The 21,540-nt window shown below is 52.8% G+C and overlaps 1 protein-coding gene across 1 annotated transcript; it reads right to left on the bottom strand.

The window, feature by feature from the left end:
• Nucleotides 1-4,973: 4,973 nt before the first annotated feature.
• On the bottom strand, nucleotides 4,974-21,500 carry MMRN2 (multimerin 2). The gene is made up of 7 exons (XM_060642275.3): nucleotides 21,250-21,500; nucleotides 12,279-12,407; nucleotides 12,080-12,186; nucleotides 11,900-11,980; nucleotides 11,015-11,167; nucleotides 9,112-10,848; nucleotides 4,974-6,198 (listed from the first exon to the last, which is right to left on the bottom strand). Exons 1-7 carry the CDS (start codon nucleotides 21,411-21,413, stop codon nucleotides 5,813-5,815), a joined length of 2,757 nt encoding a protein of 918 aa, XP_060498258.3. The 5' UTR covers nucleotides 21,414-21,500; the 3' UTR covers nucleotides 4,974-5,812.
• Nucleotides 21,501-21,540: the final 40 nt, after the last annotated feature.

The raw sequence follows: 21,540 nt of genomic DNA, 5'->3' as shown, positions 1-21,540 counted from the left end.
ATTTATTTCATTCAAGAAACAGGATTTTTTTGTTTTTTGATGTTTTGAAGTTTAAACTTGCCATGTCTGGATACATTTCTTTGTGTTAGTACTAACTGCATGTTTTTAACCTTTCCTTAAACCTGAGAACTTCCACTATTTCCTCCCTTTCCTTCTTTTACTTTTCTTTCTAGAACTCCCATTAGGCAAATATTAGGTGTCCTGGATGTTTCTTCCATATTTCTTAGTCTGTCTCTTTGTTCCCTCCTACCTTCTTCTTTTCAGCCCATCTACTAAGTTGTTTTATTAAACCAAAGTTTTTTTTTAAATGTCTATTTTGAGAGAGAGAGAAGGAGAGAGATCCCAAGCAGGCTCCACTCTGTCGGTGCAGAGCCCAACACGAGGCTTGATCTAATGAACTGTGAGATCGTGACCTGAGCAGAAATCAGGAGTCAGATGTTTTACCCACTGAGCCACTCAGGTGCCCCTCCACCAAATTTGATTTTAGCTTTTTTTGAAATAACTTCAAAATTCCAGAAAAGTTGTAAAAATAGTATAAAGAATGCCATTTACGCTTCACCCAGATTCATAAACTACTACTACGTTTTGCCACAATTGCCTTATCAGTCTGTGTGTGTGTGTGTACAGGCATAAAGGCTTGTCTTAGAATGTTTGTGCACACGTGCGTGCATACATACATACATACACCTTTTCTGAACTATTTGGATTAAATTACAGAGCTCATGTTTCTTTCAGTATTTCAGGGATATTCTATTACATAACCATTAGGTACAGTTTTCAAAATAAAGAAAGTTGACATTGACACTATAATCATCAGCAATACTGTAACCTGCAGACCTTTGCCAGTTTATTCTAATAAAGTCCTCGAGAGCACACTTTCAGGGCCCAGAATCTGTCGCATTGCATTTAGTTGTCATGTCTCCTTACTCTTCAGTCTGAAACAGTTCTCCAGTTTCTGTCTTCTGTGATACATTTTCTAGAGTAAAAAGGCCAGAGGATTTGTGGACATATTTGTGTCCCATTGGGAAGCCATTATCGATAATGTCATTGTTGATCCCTTACTCGAGGCGATGCCTACTGTCTTCACTGCACAGTTGGTTCTTTTCCCTTTGTAATTACTATGCTATGGAGATAATTTGAGACTGTTCCAGCCATTGGTAATGCCAGTGTGAATCAGTGGTTACAAAATAGTGACTTTTGCTTGCATTATTACATTTATGTTTATTAATTGGCATTCTGTAAGGAAGAGGTCTAGCTTCCCTTGTTTATTTTTTATTATCAGTAGAAACTCATGGATTCTTATTTTATACAATGAGTTATAGTCTATGAGGTCATTATTTGTTTTGATGCTCAAGTTGATTCAGACTTGACCCCTGGAAATTCAAGTTGGCTCTTGAGGCTTTTTCCACATGCCCATCTTTTTTTGAGCACTTCTTACCTTTTGGGGGGCTGAAAAGATGTTCCAGGGTCATCTGGTACTGTACCTGCCCCAGCCATGGGGTCAGCCATGCTCCCAGGCACTCTGATTCCTTTTAGAGAGGATGGTATTTAGAAACCAGAATCTGAGTGGCAAATAAGATTTTCAGTTTTGTATTCTCTTGTTCATGATGTTAGTTTTCCACAAATATTTAGCACTTTGGTGTAGTTGCTAATCTTTGTGTTACTGAACCCCTACTCACGTCAGTTCAGTGTTCCTCAGCTTCCTGTTTTTATCAGGAAGTGATGGGGTAATAGTTGTTTGTTAGAGCAAAAATTGAGAAATGATCCTTTCTGAGGCACCTGAGGATCCTTTCTGAGTCGGTTGAGTGTCTGACTCTTGATTTCAGATCAGGTCATGATCTCACGGTTCATGGGTTTCAGCCCCGCATCCGGCTCTACACTGACAGCGAGGAGCCTGCTTGGGATTCTCTCTCTCCACACCCCCCCCCCCGCCCTTCCCCCACTCATGCTCTCTCTTTCTCTCTCTCTGTCCCTCCTCCCCTCAAAATAAAATTTAAAAAAAGAAGTGATACTTTCTTTTCGCCTACTCAGGAGCATTCAGGCTTTTCCCACTCCACATTTAGCTCGCCCCCCACCCCCACTGCCCCTCAGCAAGTTTTGTCACTGTTAGGCCAGGTTTGGGGGAGCTTTCTTGATGGAGGATGGAGAAACGCTGCTCAGACCAGAGCTGATGATGTTTGGTATTTTCAAAAGAAACCTAGGATGCCAGCGTTGCTGCAGAGTGGCAGAGGAAAGGAGAGCTTTAAGAAGCATCTTTTACAGGGGCTCCTGGGTGGCTCAGTCGATTAAACGCCAACTTCAGCTCAGGTCGTGATCTCACAGTTTGTGAATTCGAGCCCCACATCAGGCTCTCTGCTGTTGGCAAAGCACCCGCTTTGAATCTTCTGTCCTGGTCTCTCTGTTTCTCCCCGACTTGTGATCGCACTCTCTCAGAAACAAACATTAAGGAAAAAAAAAAAAAGAACAGTCAGATCAGCCCCCGACTTCGGCTCAGGTCATGATCTCACAGTTGGTGGGTTCGAGCCCCATGTCAGGCTCTGTGCTGACAGCTTGGAGCCTGGAGCCTGCTTCAGATTCTGTCTCCCTGTCTCTCTGCCCCTCCCCCACTCTCTCCCTCTCTCTCTCTCTCTCTCAAAAATAAACATTAAAAAAAAATTTTAAAGGAACATCTTTTACAGACCATATATCCTCTCCACAGAGTTTCTGAAATAAAAAAGTTGTTTCTGAAATAAAAGTAAAGGTCAGGCGTTACTTTGACAGTATGTTGTGGTCTGGGAACATGCGTCTGGACTGCTGCGGGTAAGGTTATTCATGTCTTCTGGGAGCTTCCTGCCTCCACGGGCAGTAGCCAGCCTGCAGTTGGAGGCCCAGGATCGCCCCGCACTGCCTAGGTCGGGGCAGAGGCCACCGCCGCCAGCCGCTTCGCACAGGCAGGGGACGGCTGGGACCCCGGGCCTGCTGCCCCTCGGCTGCGTCGCCTCCGCTCATCCCCCCAACTGTCTTAGGAGCTGAGTTTCAGTTTGGGGTTCCCTCGAAATCACTCCCATCTCCAACAGTCTCAAAGGTTTTGGGTTATGATTTCCTACTCCTATTTCATTTCATACTTGATCCCTTCTACTTCCCATTTTTCAGGAACTAGGAAAATTTTCTGATCTGCTTATGGTACACTTTCTTGTTTTTCAATATTGTTTTTGAATATATTTATGGTTTTTTTCTCCCCATCAAATTTGAGGAGGTAGGATACCACCATTGCCTTGTTCTGGATGCCACAGTGAAGTATGTTTTAACCCCTGGGGAACGCTATGGCTGGTGGGCAATGGAAAAAGAGTCTGTACCCAAAGATATTAGATGCCATAGTGGAGATCAGAAATCTGTCCAATGAACTCTAGAATTCTTGCTAATCTGGTGTCTTCATTATAGAAGTACTTAAACATAATATTAAGGTTTTGTGAAATCGGTTTTGTTGACTGGAAAGCATCCTATTTAAAAGAACCACTGTTGGGGTGCCTGGGTGGCTCAGTTGGTTGAGCGTTGGGCTCTGCACTGAGCGTGGAGCCTGCTTAAGGTGCTCTCCCTCTTCCCTTCCCCCACTTTCTCCTCTCTCTCAAAATCAAAATAAAATTTAAAAATAAATAAATAAAAGAACCATTGTTTTCTCCAGTTCTCATCCCAGAAACTTCTGGAGCGATTCATCCATGCTGCTGGCAGAATTTACCAATTAGCACTTGCATTTACAACCTTCCTGTTGAAGAGCACCATGCCACGTGAGGGTTAGAGGACGTATGTCCGTTATGGAGATCAGTTCACTCTGTTTATCTGTAATACATTCCAAATGAACATCTTAAATGGTAAGACCACGCTACCCTAACATTTCCACTTAGTACGGCTTGACCAACAGTAGCCAGATTGAGCAGAAAGAAGACACAGTGAGGTCTTTCTAGCAGCAAGGGGGACCAATCTTTGGTCGGGAATGGCCAAAATGCATCATGCCTTGGGTTGGGATTAGTCTTGGCAACTGAGAGCCACATTGGGCAAGAGGCCCTGGCCAGAGCGAAGGGCAGGAAGGCCAGAGTCAGCCCTGCGGTCGAGATAATAAAACACCAAGATACTTAATGAAAGCTATTAGCCTAGCCACCTCATACTACCAATGGAAAAAGTTCAAGAGAGGTGGTGGTTTACTCCAGGGTCAAGCTGTCAGTGGCAGAACGGCCTGGCACACTTCTTTGAACGTTAATGTTTGAGCACACTGAGCACACAGAGCTTAGTGGTAAATAAATTCTGAGGGACAACTGTTTGAATTAATGACCCTTAGGAAACAAGGAGAAGGGCTGAGAACCTCGTTAACCCTGACAACCAACTCCCGTCCTTGTTCACTACCCAGTCCAATCCAATTTGCTTATGGGGAAGTGTGTTCAACAAGTTTTGAGGGGCTCCTGGGTGGTTCAGTCGGTTAAGTGTCTGACTCCTGATTTTGGCTCAGGTCGTGATCCCAGGGTTGTGGCATCAAACCCCAGCGTCAGGCTGTGCGCTAAGCACGGAGCCTGCTTAGGATTCTCTTTCTCTCTCTCCCCCCTCCCTCTGGCCCTCTCCCCTGCTTGCGTGCACTCTCTCTCTAAAATTAAAAAAAAAAAAATTTTTTTAATTAAAAAACCCCAAATATTGAACACCTACAAATATTTCCTGACAATTCGATGACGGCTTTCCCAAGCCAGTTTGCTCCAGGCTCTGTAATGTTTTGAAAACCATATATCGATATTGCGGAAATAGGGGCAACTCTGGGCTGTGCTGTCTCCTCCCAAGATTCACATCACCGCCTACCGTGGAGGACTCTTGCGTGTTTTATGTGGAACTTAACTGAAGTCGTGAAGTCAAACACGGCCCGGAATGATGAGAGTCCCATTTATCCCAAAGTTTCATTTCCTCCATTTCTACTTTACCAAATCTTTCTGCTCTCCACAAGTAAACCAGGCAGAGATTTGAAGGGCATTGCTTTATTCCAGAGCTGATCATTATTGAGGAAGATTTTGACCATCTTCCTTCACTTCCTCCCTCAGCCTCCTTCCTGGTGAGAGATGTTAATAAGAATGAGGGCGCTCATTAGCTAATGGAGGAAGTGGGGGAAAAAAAAGGTAAAGGCTGTACACATTTTAGTTCACGTTGGCATGCTTGGCCTTTATCTTCTGGCGGCAAGGAGAAAAAGAAGTGAAATTAAGGCTACAGGTAAGTTCAAAGAAGGGCTAAAACTGAAGAGAAGATAATAATTTTGTTCCTTTGGTCACTCAATGAGGCCTTTGTCCCCATTGCTAGTAAAGGCCAAACAGGTTGGTTTTCTCCTACTGCCCTGTAGTGGGGTAGAGACTGGTTTCCAACATTGTCTAAAATGTCACCTCCGTGTGGAACGTTCCTTCCGGGAAAGAACGCTTTTCTGGCATAAGGTCAGGGAGAAGAAGCGGGAGAAAGGTTTCAAGTTTCCAACCCCAGGAGGAGCAGCACACCAAAGATGCCGTAAAACACAGGGTGTGGCAGAGAGCCGGAGTCCAAGCCATGCCGCCTCAGAAGGCGCGCCAAGCTAACGTTCACCCGTCCCGGGCCGGGTTCTGCCCAGAGAGGAGTATTCCGGTGCTTCTCGTCAGTAAGAAATAGCGAAACCCAGCGCATCTAGAGGGAGGCCACATATACCACATTGTCTTTGCAGAAGTTTTCCAGGAAGAACTGGACCGGCTGGATGGTCTCCAGACCACCCCTGGCCAGGGCTCCAGGCCAAGGAGAGCTGGGCGAGTCCGCAACGTCTGGTCGGGGCCGTGTCCAGTGTTCAGGTCTTGAACATAAGGAATCCCCCGAATGTCGTGCCTGGCGGGTGTCTCTTTACTACGGATCCCTGGGTTAACTCAAACCACACTCTCTCGCCTTTTTGCAGCTCGGCCATGGCAAAGGTTGTTGCCGTGCTTCCGCCCTTCCGCTCCTCAGTGGAACCGACAGGGGTCTGATGGTGACCTCCAAACACCAGCTGCCCCGTACCTGGCCCTGGGCCAAATTCAATGCTCACTGCAAACAGGTAGACCCCACGCTCTGGGGCTCGGAAGTAGCCATGTTCGGGGAAGTAGCTGCTGCCAATGTTGACGTAGGTAGTGTTGAACTTCACCGTCTGCAGGGCAGTCGTCCCTTCTGAAAAGCTGGCGTAGAAGGCCACAGGGGAGCCTGGAATGCAGGACGAAAGCGCTCAGTGACTCAATCCCTCACTCCCTTAGACGGCAAATTAAACCCTGAGACCTGCCTTTCTCACCTTGTTAACAGTAGGAATAAGCCACTATTTCTAGATACCCTACGTGTTCTCAATAGCAACCTCAGAGAGTGGGAGCCAACGGGCCAGCACTCACCATGTCACTGAGAGAAAGGAAAATACAAGTCTGTTGTCTCTCCTGGTGTACGTTTTTAAAAAGCACTTCCTCCTTTGCTCCCTTTTCCTTCCAGCATCCTGAGAGGTAAGTACCCTTCTTTGAGGAAACTTTGAGTCTTGAGTGCTTACCCGGTTGTCCAAAGCTACGTGGCTTGCCAATGGCAAGCTGGGACAGGACCCGGGTCTCCGACTCCCAGACTACTGCCACCTACTGGGGATCTTGAGATCTCTCCAAAAGAAAATAACCCCTATCCTCAAGGTAATAATGCTAACGCTGGTGAGAGGATGAAAGAACCCTGAAGGGTCCTTCCTCCTTGTTTGGCACAAGACCTTAGAGACAGGACAGCAGGTAGGGCTGGGCAAGAAAACTCTCCGAGCTGGTCATCTTAACGTTTTCCAACCGTTGCACAGAGCTCCGGGATTACAGATGGGGACACGGGCCCAGAGAGGGAGCCCTTGCTCCAGGTGACACAGATCATAAATTACCACCCTGGCAGCTGTCTTTGGATCTCCTGATCTCTGGTGCTCTTCCCATTGCAAGAAGCATTTTAGGGGCACCTGGGTGGCTCAGTCGGTTGAGCATCCGACTTCGGCTCAGGGCATGATCTCACTGTTTGTGAGCGTGAGCCCTGCGTCGGGCTCTGTGCTGACAGCTCACAGCCTGGAGCCTACTTCGGATGCTGTGTCTCCTTCTCTCTCTGTCCCTCCCCCACCTGTGCTCTGTCTCTATCAAAAATAAATAAATGTAAAAAAAAATTTTTAAGAAAAAAAAAAGAAAGAAGCATTTTAGCCAGCCATAGGAGGACAAGCGAGACGAAGAGAACATAGGCGTGAGGCCTGCCAGGGCCACGTGCAGGCTTGAAGGCAGAAGGAGCCACTCTGCGTAGGGAGGTGAGCGTACAGTGAGGAAGGAGCCAACCTGGCTGCCTGGCCAAGACTCTCAGGCAGGGGAGGACAGGGCCAGGAGACGGGAAGGGTGAGTCCCACTGGGGTTCTGGCCATGACACTGGCCTTGGCACCAATGAGGTGATGTTCCTCACGTGCTCCCTCAACTCTCTATCTCTCTGTATCTCTCTCTCTGTCTCTCAGATGAGACCAAACTTTCCCATTTCGTAGGGGATAAAACCAAAGCCTAAAGGAGGGGCAAGCGGCATAGTGGTTAGTGACTTGATCCCACCTACAGCCCCAGCTCTTTGGCTCCCGGTCCAGCAATAGTTTTGTGAATGTCAAATTTCTGCTCTTCTTTAGTTCTGGAAGATTTTCTGAGAATTAGGAAGTTTGGAATAGCCTTCCCATTTGTGGAAGATCACAGGCCCGCTGCTGGCTCTGCAGTTCCCCCAGCGTCCAGGAGGTGGGGCGCTCGGCCAGCAGAAGGAATGCCCGCCCGGCGCGCCCTCTGCCGGTACTCGGCACTCTCTCCACATGTTGCAGCCGGCCTGCCGCCCCGAGTTCAGCCTTACCGACCCCCAGGGCCCAGCCTGCCTCGCAGGAGGCTGAAAGGCTGTGCTTCACTGATTTGCTAGCTGGAAAACTGACAGTGGGCTTCCCTGCAGGGCACAAAGTGATTCTCCCATTTTACAGAGGGAGAAACTGAGACAAGGAAGTGGTGCTAGAGGCGGTCCACTGCCCCCAGGCACACAAAGGCCTCCAGGGCCGTGATGGAGAATGACAGGAGCAGGAAGAGCTTGGGATGGGATCCTCAGACTTCCCACATGCCAGGCTACACCAGCATACAGACAGCCCAGATAGCAGCCCTGTACTCAGTCCTGTGTCTGGATGAGGATGTGGCCATAGCCCCAGGGCCAGCCTCTCTGGCAGGGGGGAGTCACTTGAGGCACGGAGTCTAGTGGTCTCCTTCCCCAGGCCACATTCAGGGAGGGGCCAGGATGGCTGGCTGCACATCACATCAGCCTCAGAGCCAGCTTCCCAGGCCCAGGGTCCCGGGGCCCTGCAGGGACCCGTCGTCAAGGGCCTTTCACAGGAGAAGAACCAGCATCCTAGAGACAGCTGGACAGGGTTCAGGGCTCCCTGTGCCACTTACTAGCTGTACGAACTAGCAGGACACTTGCCCTGACCGAGCCTCAGTTTCAGGTAAGATGGCAGTGATGACGGACTGTTGAGCTGTTATGATGACTCCGCGTGGCAAAGCCCACGGAAGGCCTGGCGCAGAGCAGCAACATGGGTCTACTATGTTAGCAGGACAAGCTCCTTTCAGGGCCCAAGGCCTTCCCCTGTATTCTCCTCTTGCCGAGTGCTGCCCATGGCCGGTGACACCAGTCCCTAGTCACATATTTGTATACAGGGGAGCTGATTAAAGACACGGGGTGAAGCAGGGTGGAGGGGAAGAGCTGGGACGGAGAGATTTGAGGCTGTGGCCTGCGGGGAAGGGAGGCATCCCCCTCCTCGCTCGAGTGGCTGAGTGGCAGACAGCTCCGTGGTGTATATATGGGCCTCAAACGTTTACATGGAGGGCCTCTGCCTGCTCATTGATGGTTGGTTCTGGTGACTTCTACCTGCTTACACTTCCGGTAGCTTAAGAGGCCCCTGGCCGTCAATGAAAGGGGGATCTGGGCAAAGCGGGCCCTGAGTACCCCTGAAGGATGCTCACCCTGTTCTCTTTCATCCCGTCTTCTCCGAGGCAAAAGAGCTGCCAGCAGCCAGCCCTGTCCTCCCTGACTTACCCAGCCGCACCCCTCCCCCTCTCAGGAACTCACCTGCTTCCCAAAGCACGGGCCCTTTGATATGTGCATCCGCCCTGGGCTCTGCTTCCTTCCTGTCCCTCCTCCGGGAAGCTTCCAGACCTTTCTGCCGCTTCTTCCCTTTCTTGCTCAGCATGGCCTGCAGCTTCCCCAGGTCCAGGCTGACGTTGACTGCCAAAAGCCCTTGGAAGTTTCCGAAGAGGCTGTGGAAGAGGCGCTGGTGCTGCTCCAAGTCGTGCTCGGTGGCGGACAGCGCCTCCTGCAGGCCCTCCAGGGAGCTGTTGAGGGAGGAGACCCCGGAGGCCTCGCAGCAACGGCCCACCCTCTGGAGGTCGGCGTCCAGGCGCTCCAGCTCCTGCGCCAGCCCGGCGGGGACCCGCCCGCCGGCCTCCCCCGGCGACGCATCGCGGCCCCCCGCCGCCTCCGCCGCCGCCTCCAGGGCCGCCACGCGGGCGGCCAGCGCGTCCCAGGCGAGCGCCTGCTCCTGCAGCCCGCTGGCGGCGTCCTGCAGGCCGACGCGGATCTGCTCGTAGCGCAGCGGCAGCGGGCCGGGCACCTGCTCGGACATCTCCTCCATCACCTCCTCTCCGAAAAGGGCGGCCAGCACGGCCTCGTGCCGCAGCGCGTCGTCCAGCAGGGCCTTGAAGTAGCCGTGCAGCTGGCCGAGTTCGCGCCGCATCTCCCCGTGCGCCGCCCGCAGCGCGCTCGCCTCGCCGTCCAGCGCCCGCAGCTGGCTCCGCAGCCGCGCCCCGTCAGCCCGCGCCCGCTCGCCCTCCGCCCGCCGCTCGTCCACCGCCCGCGACAGGGCGGCCACGGCGTCGCTCAGGGCCTGCAGGGACGAGCCCTCGAGCCGGCGCCGCTCGTCCGGGCCCACCTGCGCCTCCTCCAGGGCCCGCGTGGCGTTCAGGTCCAAGTAGAGCTTCTGGCAGTCGCAGTCCTTGACGTACTTGATGAGGTCGGCGTTGGTGCCGTGCAGGTGCTGGATGGTGAGGTTGAGCTCCAGGAGCTGCCGCTCTATCTCCTCCTTGTTCTCCTCCATGATCAGCGACTTCTCCATCAGGATCACCCGCAGCTCTCGCAGCGCCGTGTGGTTCACCTGCAGCTCCAACAGCTTGTGCTCCACCTGGCTGATCTGATCGAAGGTCTCATCGGATTCCGAGTACAGCTCCTTGATCTCTTCCACGTGCTGCGCCAGGGTGGCCTGCATGTCCGCCAGGATGCCCCGCAACTCCTCTTCCCTGCGGCCGGCGGCCGCGTGCAGCGCTGAGAGGTTCCTCTGCAGCTGGCCCAGCCTGGCCTGCAGGCTCTCGGGCTCTGGCCTTGCCGCTGCCCCCGCCGCCACGGGGACCAGGCTGCCGTTGGCCCCCACGGGCCCTTGGGCCTTAAGGAACCTCTTCAACTTGGCGTCCACATCCGCGTGGACCTCGGAGAGGGACTGCTGCAGGGAGAGGTGCTGGGCGTGCATGCGCTCCTCCACGTCCTGCCGCAGCTTTCCCACTCTCTGGGCGTTGTCCTGCACCTTGGTCTCAAATTTGGCACCAAGCTCCTGGAAGTCAGCTCTGGCCACCGTGCTCTCCTGGACCCCCCGGATGGCCTGCTGGTTGGCCTCCACGTCAAGAGAGAGGTTTCTTACGGCCTGGGAGAGGCTGTGCAGGCTTTCGTTGAAGCTGCTCCAAATGGGGCTGAAATGCACTCGCAGGAGGGCGTCCATGTGGGGCAGTAGCACCTGCTCCAGGGATCTGCCAGGAAGCACTGCAACAGAGACACATTTGTACACAAGCCCTGCAAGGACCAGACACCCCTCCCCAGGCAGGGACCAGAGGGGGCTCCTCTGAGATCTGGGCCTTCCTGCCCCGCCTTCCTCTCTCCCCTCAGATGTGAACAGGCTGTTCCTCCACCCCTGGAGCCTGCCACTCACCAGGCTCTGTCTGATTTGCCTCCATGGTCGCAGCTGTGACGTTGCTTTCCAGCGCCTTCCACAGGCCTGGGAGGCTGTCTGCCACCTGGTGAATGTCGTTCTGGAGATCCTCCTGTGGCACCATGGTGTCGCTGATCTCTGCAGCCAGGTGGCCTGAAGACACACAAGGGATAAGTGTCGAGGTCTCACTCCCCAGACCTGGGCAGATCGTGAGGTACGGAGAAAGAAATTTCCAGGGTCGGATAGAAATATCAGGGAGCTGCATGCTGACGTCCTGTGAACAGGAGCTCAGAAGCCTTTAGCTCCAGAGGGGGATGCTTGGCGCTTGAGCCCTCACCCTCACTGGGCACCCACAGCAGACACGCCTGATCAATCATGGCACACTTTTGTCCTCAGCTGTGTGGACATGGCCTCTCAACAATCATCCTAGGCAGCCCTTGTCTAAAGGTAGGAGTTCACCGCACGATGAAATTTGTTTGCCACGTCGGCCGTGGTCCAGCCTTGAAAGGCCTCACAATTGGTGCCTCTTGGTGGTTCTGTGCTGACTATACACCAAGGCCAGCACGACTTCCTGTCCCTGGTTAGGAGACATGGGGGAAAGCTTCTTCCAGGCCATGGGATCTTGTCCCATTCAAGGGGCAAGGCAGGTGCCGGATGAAGCTATCCTTCCCAGAAAATGCAGTCAAGGGAAAGGGTGTGTGTGCTTAGCCAACAGGCAGTGACCGAGGGCCCTGCGGCTCTGCCCTCGGTGTGGGGGGTAGGGTGATACAGGGCCACAGAGGGACCCCTGCTGATTCTGGGCACAGAGTTTTCCTGAAATGGCCTGGGCATGTGGGTTCTTTCTGCCTGCTTGCCCCTCCTGTACCTTCTAGGAAAGCAGCATACCTGGTTCAAAGCCGACTGGCCCATCCCAAGACTCCTGGAGGCCATCCCCTGGATCCTCGGGCTCAAGGATTGCCGTGGGATCTGCAGAGAGGAGGCGACAGATGTTGACACCACAGGTCAGAGGAGCTGCCTGACCTCTGGGTCAGAGGTTGGAGGGGAGGGAGCCACAGGGAGCCCTACCGTAGTGTCGGCAGTCAGAGCCTGAAAAGCCTGGGCAGCACTTCCAGGCCACGGAAGCCAGAACCTTCTGCTTGACCTTGTACATCGGCTTGTGTATCATGCGGTACCTGGGGAAAGATGGCCAGCTCAGTGACTCCAGAGTGAGCCAGTGTAGGACTTGGGTGGGTGGCGCCCCTTGCCCCATCCTGCCCCCACTCACATGACTTTGACTTTCTGGCAGTCCGGAGTCTCCTGTGGACATGGCTGCTGCGAGTGGACAAGGAATTTCTCTGTTTTGCAAGCAGCTACAAAGGTGACCAGCCTAGACTTCTGGTAAGGGCACCAGTTACTGGAAAAACAAGCCAGAGGAGAGGGCTGCTGAGCCACACCAGGGTCCCACATGACCCTTCCTAGATGCCAACAGCGGTGCCAGTGCCCCACTCCTGCCTCCCTGCCCCACCCAATGCCTGGGATTCTAGAATCCATTATCCTGAGAAGGGAGCACTCTGCATTATTTATCCCTCGGCCCCCGGACAAAGGCTCCACAAACCCTGCCTGCAAGGGCACCTGCTCCACTGGCTTCCAGGGGCCAGCACAGAGAGGTTGACAAGCACCCCCAAAATCACACAGAGCCAGGAAGGCCTCTCGCTGTCTCTGTTGGTGCCAGGGAAGCAGCATCATGCCGCTGGGGCTGGAGAGTCCTGGGTTCAAGTCCTTCGCACTCTGACTTTGAGTGAAGCACTTAGGGAGTTTCCACTCTCCCATTTATCAGATAGAGATCATAATACCCTCCTCCAAGTGGGCGGATGGGTACCAAGTGCCGGGATCCTGACAAGTGCTCGGCGATCACTGCCGCCCTGCCCTGTTATGCTCACATCTGTCTTCACCACAGACCAGGCTTCAGGGAGGACACCTGCTCCCTGGCCATTCCCCATTATGGCCATTATGGAAATGGACTTTCAAACAACTGTGGGAGATGGCAGCTGAGTGGAGCAGCCCCTTCTCTGGGAAAGAGCCTACAGGGTAGTTTGGGGGTCACATTCAGCACCCTGAATGCCTGAGAGGTAGCCTCTCCATCTACATCCTTTACGAGTGCATGTTGTTGCAAGTCCCAGGAGCAGGGGGTGCTCATGGCTGACACAGCCCCAGCTCACTGACCCGTTGGCAGGTTTGATGGGGTCAGTAGAATAGATCAGAGGGTCCTTCCCCCAGCAATCAGCTCCCAGAACGGAGCTCTCCAGTGCTGCAAGCGGCAATGACCTCCAGGGCTCAGTTCAGCTCAGCACCCCTTGGGTATTGGGTGCCGGGCTCAAGCTGAACAGGATTCAGTGCCAATATGGAGTAACAGACCTTTCCTTCCAGGGTCCCCAGGGAGAGCAGGCCATCTCAGATGGTGTGGAAGGTGCCAGGACCCAGGGAGACTTTCAGAAGGAGATGATAACTTGGCACCAGGAACTGTGCCAGAGATGTGTGGCCCACTGAGATGCAGAGGGTTGGGGCAGGGAAGGGGCTGCTGAGGTAAGGAGAAGCCAGAACGTGGAGGCCTTGAGCTCCTACGGAGGAGCTGGACTGTGTCCTGAAGGGACAGAAAGTTGTGGAGGGGTTTGAGCAGAGACGTCACACATGAAAGGGCCACCTTGGTTCCTGGGTACAGAAAGGCCAGGGAGAGGCGAGGTATAGGTGGCTGTGTCAGGGATCTAGGTGGGAGATTCTGGCAGGTTCCATGGGTGATGGTGGTGGATGTGGAGAGAAATGCCACACTTGTCAGATATTAGGAGGCAGTGTTCGAGGGCCTTGGAGATGGAGTGGCCGTCAGGTTAGGATTTTATTCTCTGGACCTGGTCTCTTTCCTGGGACCACCAGGCACCACCACACCGGGATTCTGCTGAGGAGGGCAGGGGGTAGGATTGAGGGGAATTGAGTGGCCATATCTGTCTTGAGGGCTGAGACCCCCAGCCTGACTTCCTGCTTGGCTCCCAAAAGCCTGGCAGCCAGCCTTTACCCTCTTGGTAGCAAACTGAAAAAGCCCATCGGGAAAATGACCCCACTCAAGAGGAAAGACCTAAAAACAATGACATCAGGGGCTCCCCCAGTGAAATAGCCCAGCAGAGCACATTATGACAAAAGAGGTTAGAAAGACCCATCCACACATCCAGCTTCCAGTGGGCTTCTTTGTCTGCTCTCAAGTGGGCAGATGTCCAAGATGACTCCTGAGAAAAATCTCTAGTACAAAAGAGGGAGATCAAAAACAAACAACTGGGAAAAAAATCAACTTGGAGAAAACCAACACTGTGCAGAGAAGTCCCCCAAATTTGTATTCACAGCTCCAGATCTATAAGAGAAGTTACTGCATCCAAGAAACAAGAACAGGAAACTACTAAAAAATAGGATGAACATATAGGGATGCCATACAGCGTGGCTCAGTTGGCTCAGTGTCTGACTTCAGCTCAGTTCGTGAGCTTGTGGTTCGTGGGTTTAAGCCCCACATCAGGCTCTGTGCTGACAGCTCAGAGCCTGGAGCCTGCTTTAGCTTCTGTGGCTCCCTCTCTCTCTGCCCCTCCCCCACTCACACTCTGTCTCTCTCAAAAACAAACATTAAAAAAATTTTTTTAATGGAAGCACATACAGAGAATGAAAAATACAACAGTTGGAAATTTAAAATATAACAGTACAAATACAAAAGAAAATTAATGAAAATGTTAGAGGGTAAAGTTCAAAAAATTTCCCCAAAAGAAGAGCAAAGGGAAAAAGAAAACAGGAGAGGAAAGCTCAGGAAAACTGAAGACCAGTGTTGGAAATCTGTGGGGAATAAGATTAGGAATTCCCAGAGCTTGCACCAACGGGTTAACAAGGCATAAAGAAATAGAAAGCCACAGGATGAAAGCATCCAAGATTAGGTAAACAAGATTAGGTAAACATGGCAAAGCGCCCCCAGTATAGAACAAAGGTATAGAAATAGGAAACCTCAGGATGAAAGCATCCAAGAATAGTAAACAAGATTAGGTATTCAGGGAGGAAACGCTCCCCAACTTAGTACAATAGCAGAAAGCTGCTTTCACAGGAAGGAAGGACCAAAATAGGTAAACAGTAAACAGGACTATAGACTGCAGCAGGCAGGGCAGCAGGGCAAAGTTGCCCAGAGTGGAGCTAATTAGCAAAAGAAAGGTGCTTTGTTGACCCTGAGGTAGCAAGCTCTGTCTGTCTTGTCCCCTAAGCTAGCTAAGATAAACAGACATGGTGCATCATGCCTGCTGTAAACAACCATCCGCCTGGCACCAGGACTTTGTTTCGTATTGACCCAAACCCCTAACAACACATATCTTCAAAACCCCCTTTCCCTCATGCCTGTGAATTAATGTTCACGGTTTCATTGTCTCTTTGTGCACATCCATCATGCTTGTAAGCCTTCTGATCCTAATAAAAACAGAGCAAGGACCCTTACTCGGGGCTTTTGTCTCCTCCCAGACATTAGCCTCTCTTGCATTTTAAACCTGTGTCTGCTCTCTTGCTGGACAAGACAGAACTCCAGACCCAGGGTCTACACCAGAAATCCAACATCTGAATAACAGGAGTTCCAGAAAGAGAACAGAAGGAGGAAATCATTTATTAAAAAAATCAAATATTACAGAAGTGAAGGACTTGAATTTTCAGATGCAAAGGGCCCACTAATTACCCACAATGTGATGAAAATAAACTCACATCATCATGAAATTTTAGAACTCTGGGAATGAAGGTAATTTTATACTTTCTAGAGAGAAAAATCAACACACACACACACACACACACACACACACACACCAGCAATTAGAATGGCCTTGAGCCTCTCAACAGCAATACTGGAAACTAGAACACAGTGGAGAACTGCCTTCAAAATACGGAAGGAAAAATATTTCCAATTTAGAATCCTATACCCAACCTAACTATCAGTCAAAGCAAAGAGAGCAAGAATAAAAACATTTTCAACACACCAGTTTTCAAAACATTGCCTACCCAGGACCCCACATCAGGGAGCTACCAGAGCAGTGGTTTGCAATCTTGCCATCAAATCTTCACATCAAAACGGTTGTGTGGCCCTTTCAAAAGAAGAGCCTCTGGGCTCCACTCCAAGTCAATGAAGCAAGATTCTCTGGGATTGTAGCCTGGGCATCAACATTTTAAAGCTCTCTGTGGCATTCTAAGTCACAGCCCAGGACAGGGTACCACTGTGCCAGAAGTGCCCCACCGACACAAGCCAGGGTACCAAGAAAGAGGAAAGCAGGGCATCAGGAGACAGGAATTCCATCAGAGAATTGAGGGGAAGGGAGTCCCCAGGAAGACGGTGCAGGCGAGCCCAGGTCAACAATGGGCAGTGGGTGCAGGGCCAGCGTCCAGAGCTAGAGCTCTGAGACCAGCAATCACCAAGAACACACAGGTAGTCAAACACCTGACGTGATTGAAAGGGGAGAGCAGGTGTGGACAAACTGGCCAAGAGTTTGGGATCGAACAGTGACAGAAACGCAGGAAACTAAGCAAAAGAAGCAAAAAAATGGAAACCGTTGTTTGCTCCAGGGAAGATCAAAAGTATGAAGTGTCTCCACTCTGAATAGCATACATAGTCACATGAATGTAATCACTCAAAATGACAATGTGGGAGGATGATGGATAGGGTGTGTGTGTGTGTGTGTGTGCACGTGCATATGCACATGGGTGTGCTCTTGCATGCTTGCTATGCGTGCATGTTGGGGTTAGGGTATGGAGTGGGAATGAGAACTTCCCAAAGAAGCAGCAATATAAACATGTTAGTTAGAGACATAGAGACGGATGCCAAAGGAATCACCTAAATAGTTGAAAATTATTGCCTGTGGGGACCAGTGAGGGCAGGGGCTTCTGGTCATGTCAACAAACTTTGTAGAAGGTTTGACTCTAACCCAAAGGGTCATGCAGTTTTTCTGCAAAGGAACAGATAGTAGATATTTCACACAAAGCTAACTGCATAATCTGTAGTGTCCAGTGCAAAATAAAAATACGGTACAACAATAAAGATTAAACCAAGTGTGGGGCCCTACTGTAGGGGCACCCTGTGTGACTGCTCAAGTCACGTGCCCGTGGACTTGGCCCTGATTTTAAGCAAAGACTGTTCACTCAACACGGGGAGAGAGAGAGAGAGAGAGAGACCGTGAAATTGCTGGGTCCAGAGTTCAAGGACCACGGGTGAGATGGCCACCTTCATGGACTGTTCCAGGACCAGAAACTCCAGTCCCCACCCCACCCCCACCCTGGGCTCCCTGGAAATTCTGCAACTTGGGCTCAGGCCTGGGGAAAATTGTTTCTCTAAACCAGTGGTTCTCAGCAGGGGGTGAAGTGATTTTGCCGCTAGGTGTATTTGTCAACCTCTGGAGACCTTTACAGTCATCACCACCAGGAGTGGGGAGGAGTGCCTGGCATCTAGTGTGTGGAGACCAAGGATACTGCTAAACACCCCGCAATGTGGGCAGCACAGCCCGGCACCCCCACAACCAAGAATTAGCCAGTCCCAAATGCCAGGCGTGCCAAGGTTGAGAAACGCCCACTCAAAGCACAGTTCCATTCGTTGCTCCAAACTGCTGCTGAGGGTCCAGAAGGCCTGTGCCCCGGCGCACTGGGTTTGGTCCAGCCTGCCAGGGAGTGACTGGGACTTTCCATCTGGAGCTCCTGGAACCGGAAGCAGTGCCGCCCACCCTTCCTGCCCAGGAACTTTCTCTCCTGACCTGCCCAAACCTCAGGCTCCAGCTATTCTCCCTGCCCACACTCCCCCTCCCTTGGCGGCCCAACCCCCTTGGCACAGTGCAGGCCCTGGCCCAGAAGCCCTGGGAACATTCCTGACCTTTGCTTTGGTTTCCTCCAGCTCCTGGCAGCTTCACGCTGGCCCTCTGCGCCCGAGCCCCCAGCCCGGCTTGCTGAGGCACCCATTGTTCTCGCTGCCTCCTGGTCTCAGGCCTGGGCGCTCTTTGCACCCTCGTCTCCTGGGGCCAGCTGGGTTTGAGCTACCCTGAGCCTCTGACACGGCCCCCACCTGACCCCTTGCCCCAGTCAGGAAAGCGTCTGCTGACCCCTTTGGAGCTTTTAATGGGAGATGAGAAGCCTGGGCCCTCCTCCCCTCCCCCTTCCCGGACTCAGGTTGACTTTGAGCAAGGCCCTTCCCCCAGTCCTGGAAATGTGGAGAAGATTCCCACTTCCGGCCCCTCCCTGGGGGCAAAGGGAGGGGCTACGTGGGAGGCTGAGGAGCCTCTAGCTGGGAAAGGGCTGTTAGCTGGGGCCTTCTGAATTATGGATGTGCTGCTGCTATTGTCCAGTGGGACACTTAAATGCCAGTAAACCTCACCTCTGACTGCCCCTTAAGTCCTTAAGGCTTTCTGGGGAAGGAGGGTGTGTTCTCGGTATCCTTGCTTTCTGAGACCCTGAAGGCAGCCATGAATATGACCACTCCAGGGGAGAATTTTGCAGGGCTTTGTCTCTGAAAGGGGCTTTGGCAGAGGAGCCTGAAGCCCACTCAGTGTCCAGAGTGGGAGTTCCCTGAGTGTGCCCAGGGCCCTGTGCTTCTGACAACAGGAACAGGTGCAGGAGATACAGCCATGGCAGTGGCTGGCGGCCTGGGCTCCACCCTGCTCCTGTGTGACCTCCAGCCGTATGCTTGACTCCTCTGGGCTACGAGCTCTCAGTTGCAAAAAAATCACAAAGGCTACCTACTTGTACATGGGTCAAGAGAAGCTGATGCTGGTGGCCAGGGCCAGCTGGGCTGCTGGGAGCAGCCTCCCTACATTACCACCATCCCGGGGGAGACAGGACAGAAGACACCTGGAGTTTGCAGCCCGGTGGTTGCAGGCCCCTGCTCTGATCAGTCACTTAGCTGTGGCGTCCAGGGTGGCATCCCCATCCCTCTGAGCCTCACAGCACGGAAAGTGGAGAGAGCAGAGCTCTCATGACAGGTAGAGATGGGGCACCTTGCCCAGGGCTCAGCTTGGTCCTCAACGCAGGCTCAATCCTGCAGGGGGAGCAAGTGCAGGCTCTGAGAAGCCTACCTCCTAACTGCCGCTCTGTCCCACTCCTACCAAAGCCAGGGGGCATCCAAAGAGCCTTCTCCCCACGGAGTCCAAATACATGGGTGACTAGGGCACCCAGGGACAGGGGGAGCATTCAACCACGTCCTGCCTCCACCCTGGGACCAGGCATCCGGTACCCAACTGTTCTGTTCAAACTTCTCTTTGCAAAGGGTCTAATCTGGGCCCATATCCAAGGCCTGCCATAGCCCTGGAGCTCCAGAAAGAGGTGTGGGGGGCCAAGGCCCAGCAGTCTTGTCGATGATGGTGCAGGGGCCCCGCCTCCCCTTCCCCTGCTGCAGGAGGGAGACTGGAGCAGCATTTCCGCCTGTCCCTTTACAGAGCACGGGAAGCAATCAGCCCGAGGAAGCTGAGCAGGATTTCCTTCCTTTCACACCAGCCCCTCTGGAGGCCTTGACAACCTAGGCTGGGCCTGTGGGGACTGCCGCTTCTGGGTTGTGGGAAGGAGACCTAGCAGGTCTGCTGGGACCCCCCGGGTTCCCCTGGGAACCCGGGTGTTCCTGGGCTGGGGATCCCTTCTACGTACATCTGCACATGCTGTGCACACACTGGGACCACCCAGGGAGTGGATGAGCGCAGCCCACAAGCCTCTCCCCACAGCCAATGGGGTAGGGAGAAAGAGGGGTGTCTCCTACCTCTTTTTGATCCACCTGGGACCTTGAGCCTCCCTTTTATCAAAAGGAAGCAGGTCACTGAAGAAAGGAGCTTTGGGGCAGGGAGGCTTGGTTCTTACACCTGAAATCAGAGTTCGGTGGCTGGAGCCCCCCACCAAGAATCACCTGCTCCACCCAGCCCTGAGCCGACCTGGTGGTGGGGCAGAGATGGGCCCCCTCCTCCCCACTTGGCCAGCCCCTCCCTCCCTGAGAATCAGTGTGCACTTGCTTATTACTCTTTCCTCTCCATGGCCAAATCCACTTTCAGGAAAGTGTCCAACAAACACATTCACCTTGAAGTGTCAGAGCTTATAGGACAACTGTCCCAGGCAGATTCATTCCATAAGCTAATGTGATAGTGAATCTCAGGGAGCCAGGTGGAAGGCTCTGGGTGGGTGTAAACTGACCCCTTTCACCTTCCAAACCCATATAAACACCCTCACCAAGTCTGGTGTGTGTGTGTCTGTGGTCGGGGGTGTGGTAGGCATATAAAGTGCGTCTAGGGGGTGGGGCTGCCTCTGAGTGCTCGGGAACCAGATCATGAGCTCTGAAGTCAGACCTAGATCCTGGTTCTAGATCCCCTTAGCTGTATGATCGTGGGTCAGGTGTTTAGTCTCTCTGAGCCGTGGGTTCCTCCCCTGTAACCCCGGCTGTTGGCAGGATTAACCAAGCTAACACCCGGCAAAGTGCCTAGCCCCAAGGGGGACCCCATGAGGGCACCTGCTGTTGTGACTGTGGAGCACCCCGAGGAGGAACCCACAGGTCCAGCACCTTATCAGCAGGGGCACCTGAGTCTGGACAAATAAAAGACTGGGAAATGGTGTCCTGGATCAGTCACAAGACCATTCCACTCATTTCCAGGGGGGCACTGAAGCAGAACTCACTGGATGCCGTGGCTTCCTCTTTGTCTGGAAATAGGGCAGAGTACCCTGTCTGCTCACTGCTTGTCTCTCAGGGCTAGGCTGAAGACCCACACCAGTCCTCCTGGGCACTCAGATAAAAATCCAGTCCCCAGGAGTGTCTCTCTTCCATGACTTATGCCAGGCCAGCCTCACGGAGGCTCAAATGTCAGTTGACTTACTTCAAAGAAGGGGAGACACTGCCAGGCCAGCTGGAAACTTCTGGAACTACTGCCCCTCATCACCCCTTGCTAAGTGGTTGATGGCAAGAAATGCTCTTGCCCGACCTCCAGGTTGCTCCCTGTCATGGGCCAGGTGAGGAACTTCCTGTGGTCCTTAGGCTGGGCCCTGGGGTGCCCAGTCTGGGCTTGGAGGGGTGGTGGCCTCCTGAAGGGAGTCTGACACCAGGCATCTCATTCAGCCTCACAGCCGGCCCCAGCAGGTACATAATATTAGGTCATTTCACAGGTGGGTAACTGAGGTTCCAAGAGACTCTGTTCTGGCTGAGCTGGGACTCAGATCCTGTACCATGACCTCCCCCCCAAGGTGGAGGTCCTCCTTACCGTCTGACGGGGTCCCCGCCGATATCCTCAGCCTCTGCCCTCCAGACCGCAGGCGGCCTTGGGCTATGTGGATCAGAGAACCTGCTACCTGAAGCCTTGGCGCAGGCCCCCAGCAGCCCCCAGCCTAGGGGCCCCCCAAGACCGAGCAGCAGCGTCAGGATCATCTTGGCCGTGGGACGGGCTCAGCCGCAGCAAGTGACTCCACACACTGCTGGTGATGTTGACGTCGTCTTCAAGTTAAGCCTCAGAAGGAAAAGAAAGCACAGGGACAACAAAGAGAGGAAGTGGCCT

This window comes from Panthera onca, chromosome D2 (assembly GCF_046562875.1).
Source record: "Panthera onca isolate mPanOnc1 chromosome D2, mPanOnc1 haplotype 2, whole genome shotgun sequence".
In the NCBI taxonomy this organism is placed as follows: domain Eukaryota; kingdom Metazoa; phylum Chordata; class Mammalia; order Carnivora; family Felidae; genus Panthera; species Panthera onca.
The sequence above is the reverse complement of the archived record's forward strand: the minus strand, read 5'-3'. Positions and strand labels throughout refer to the sequence as shown.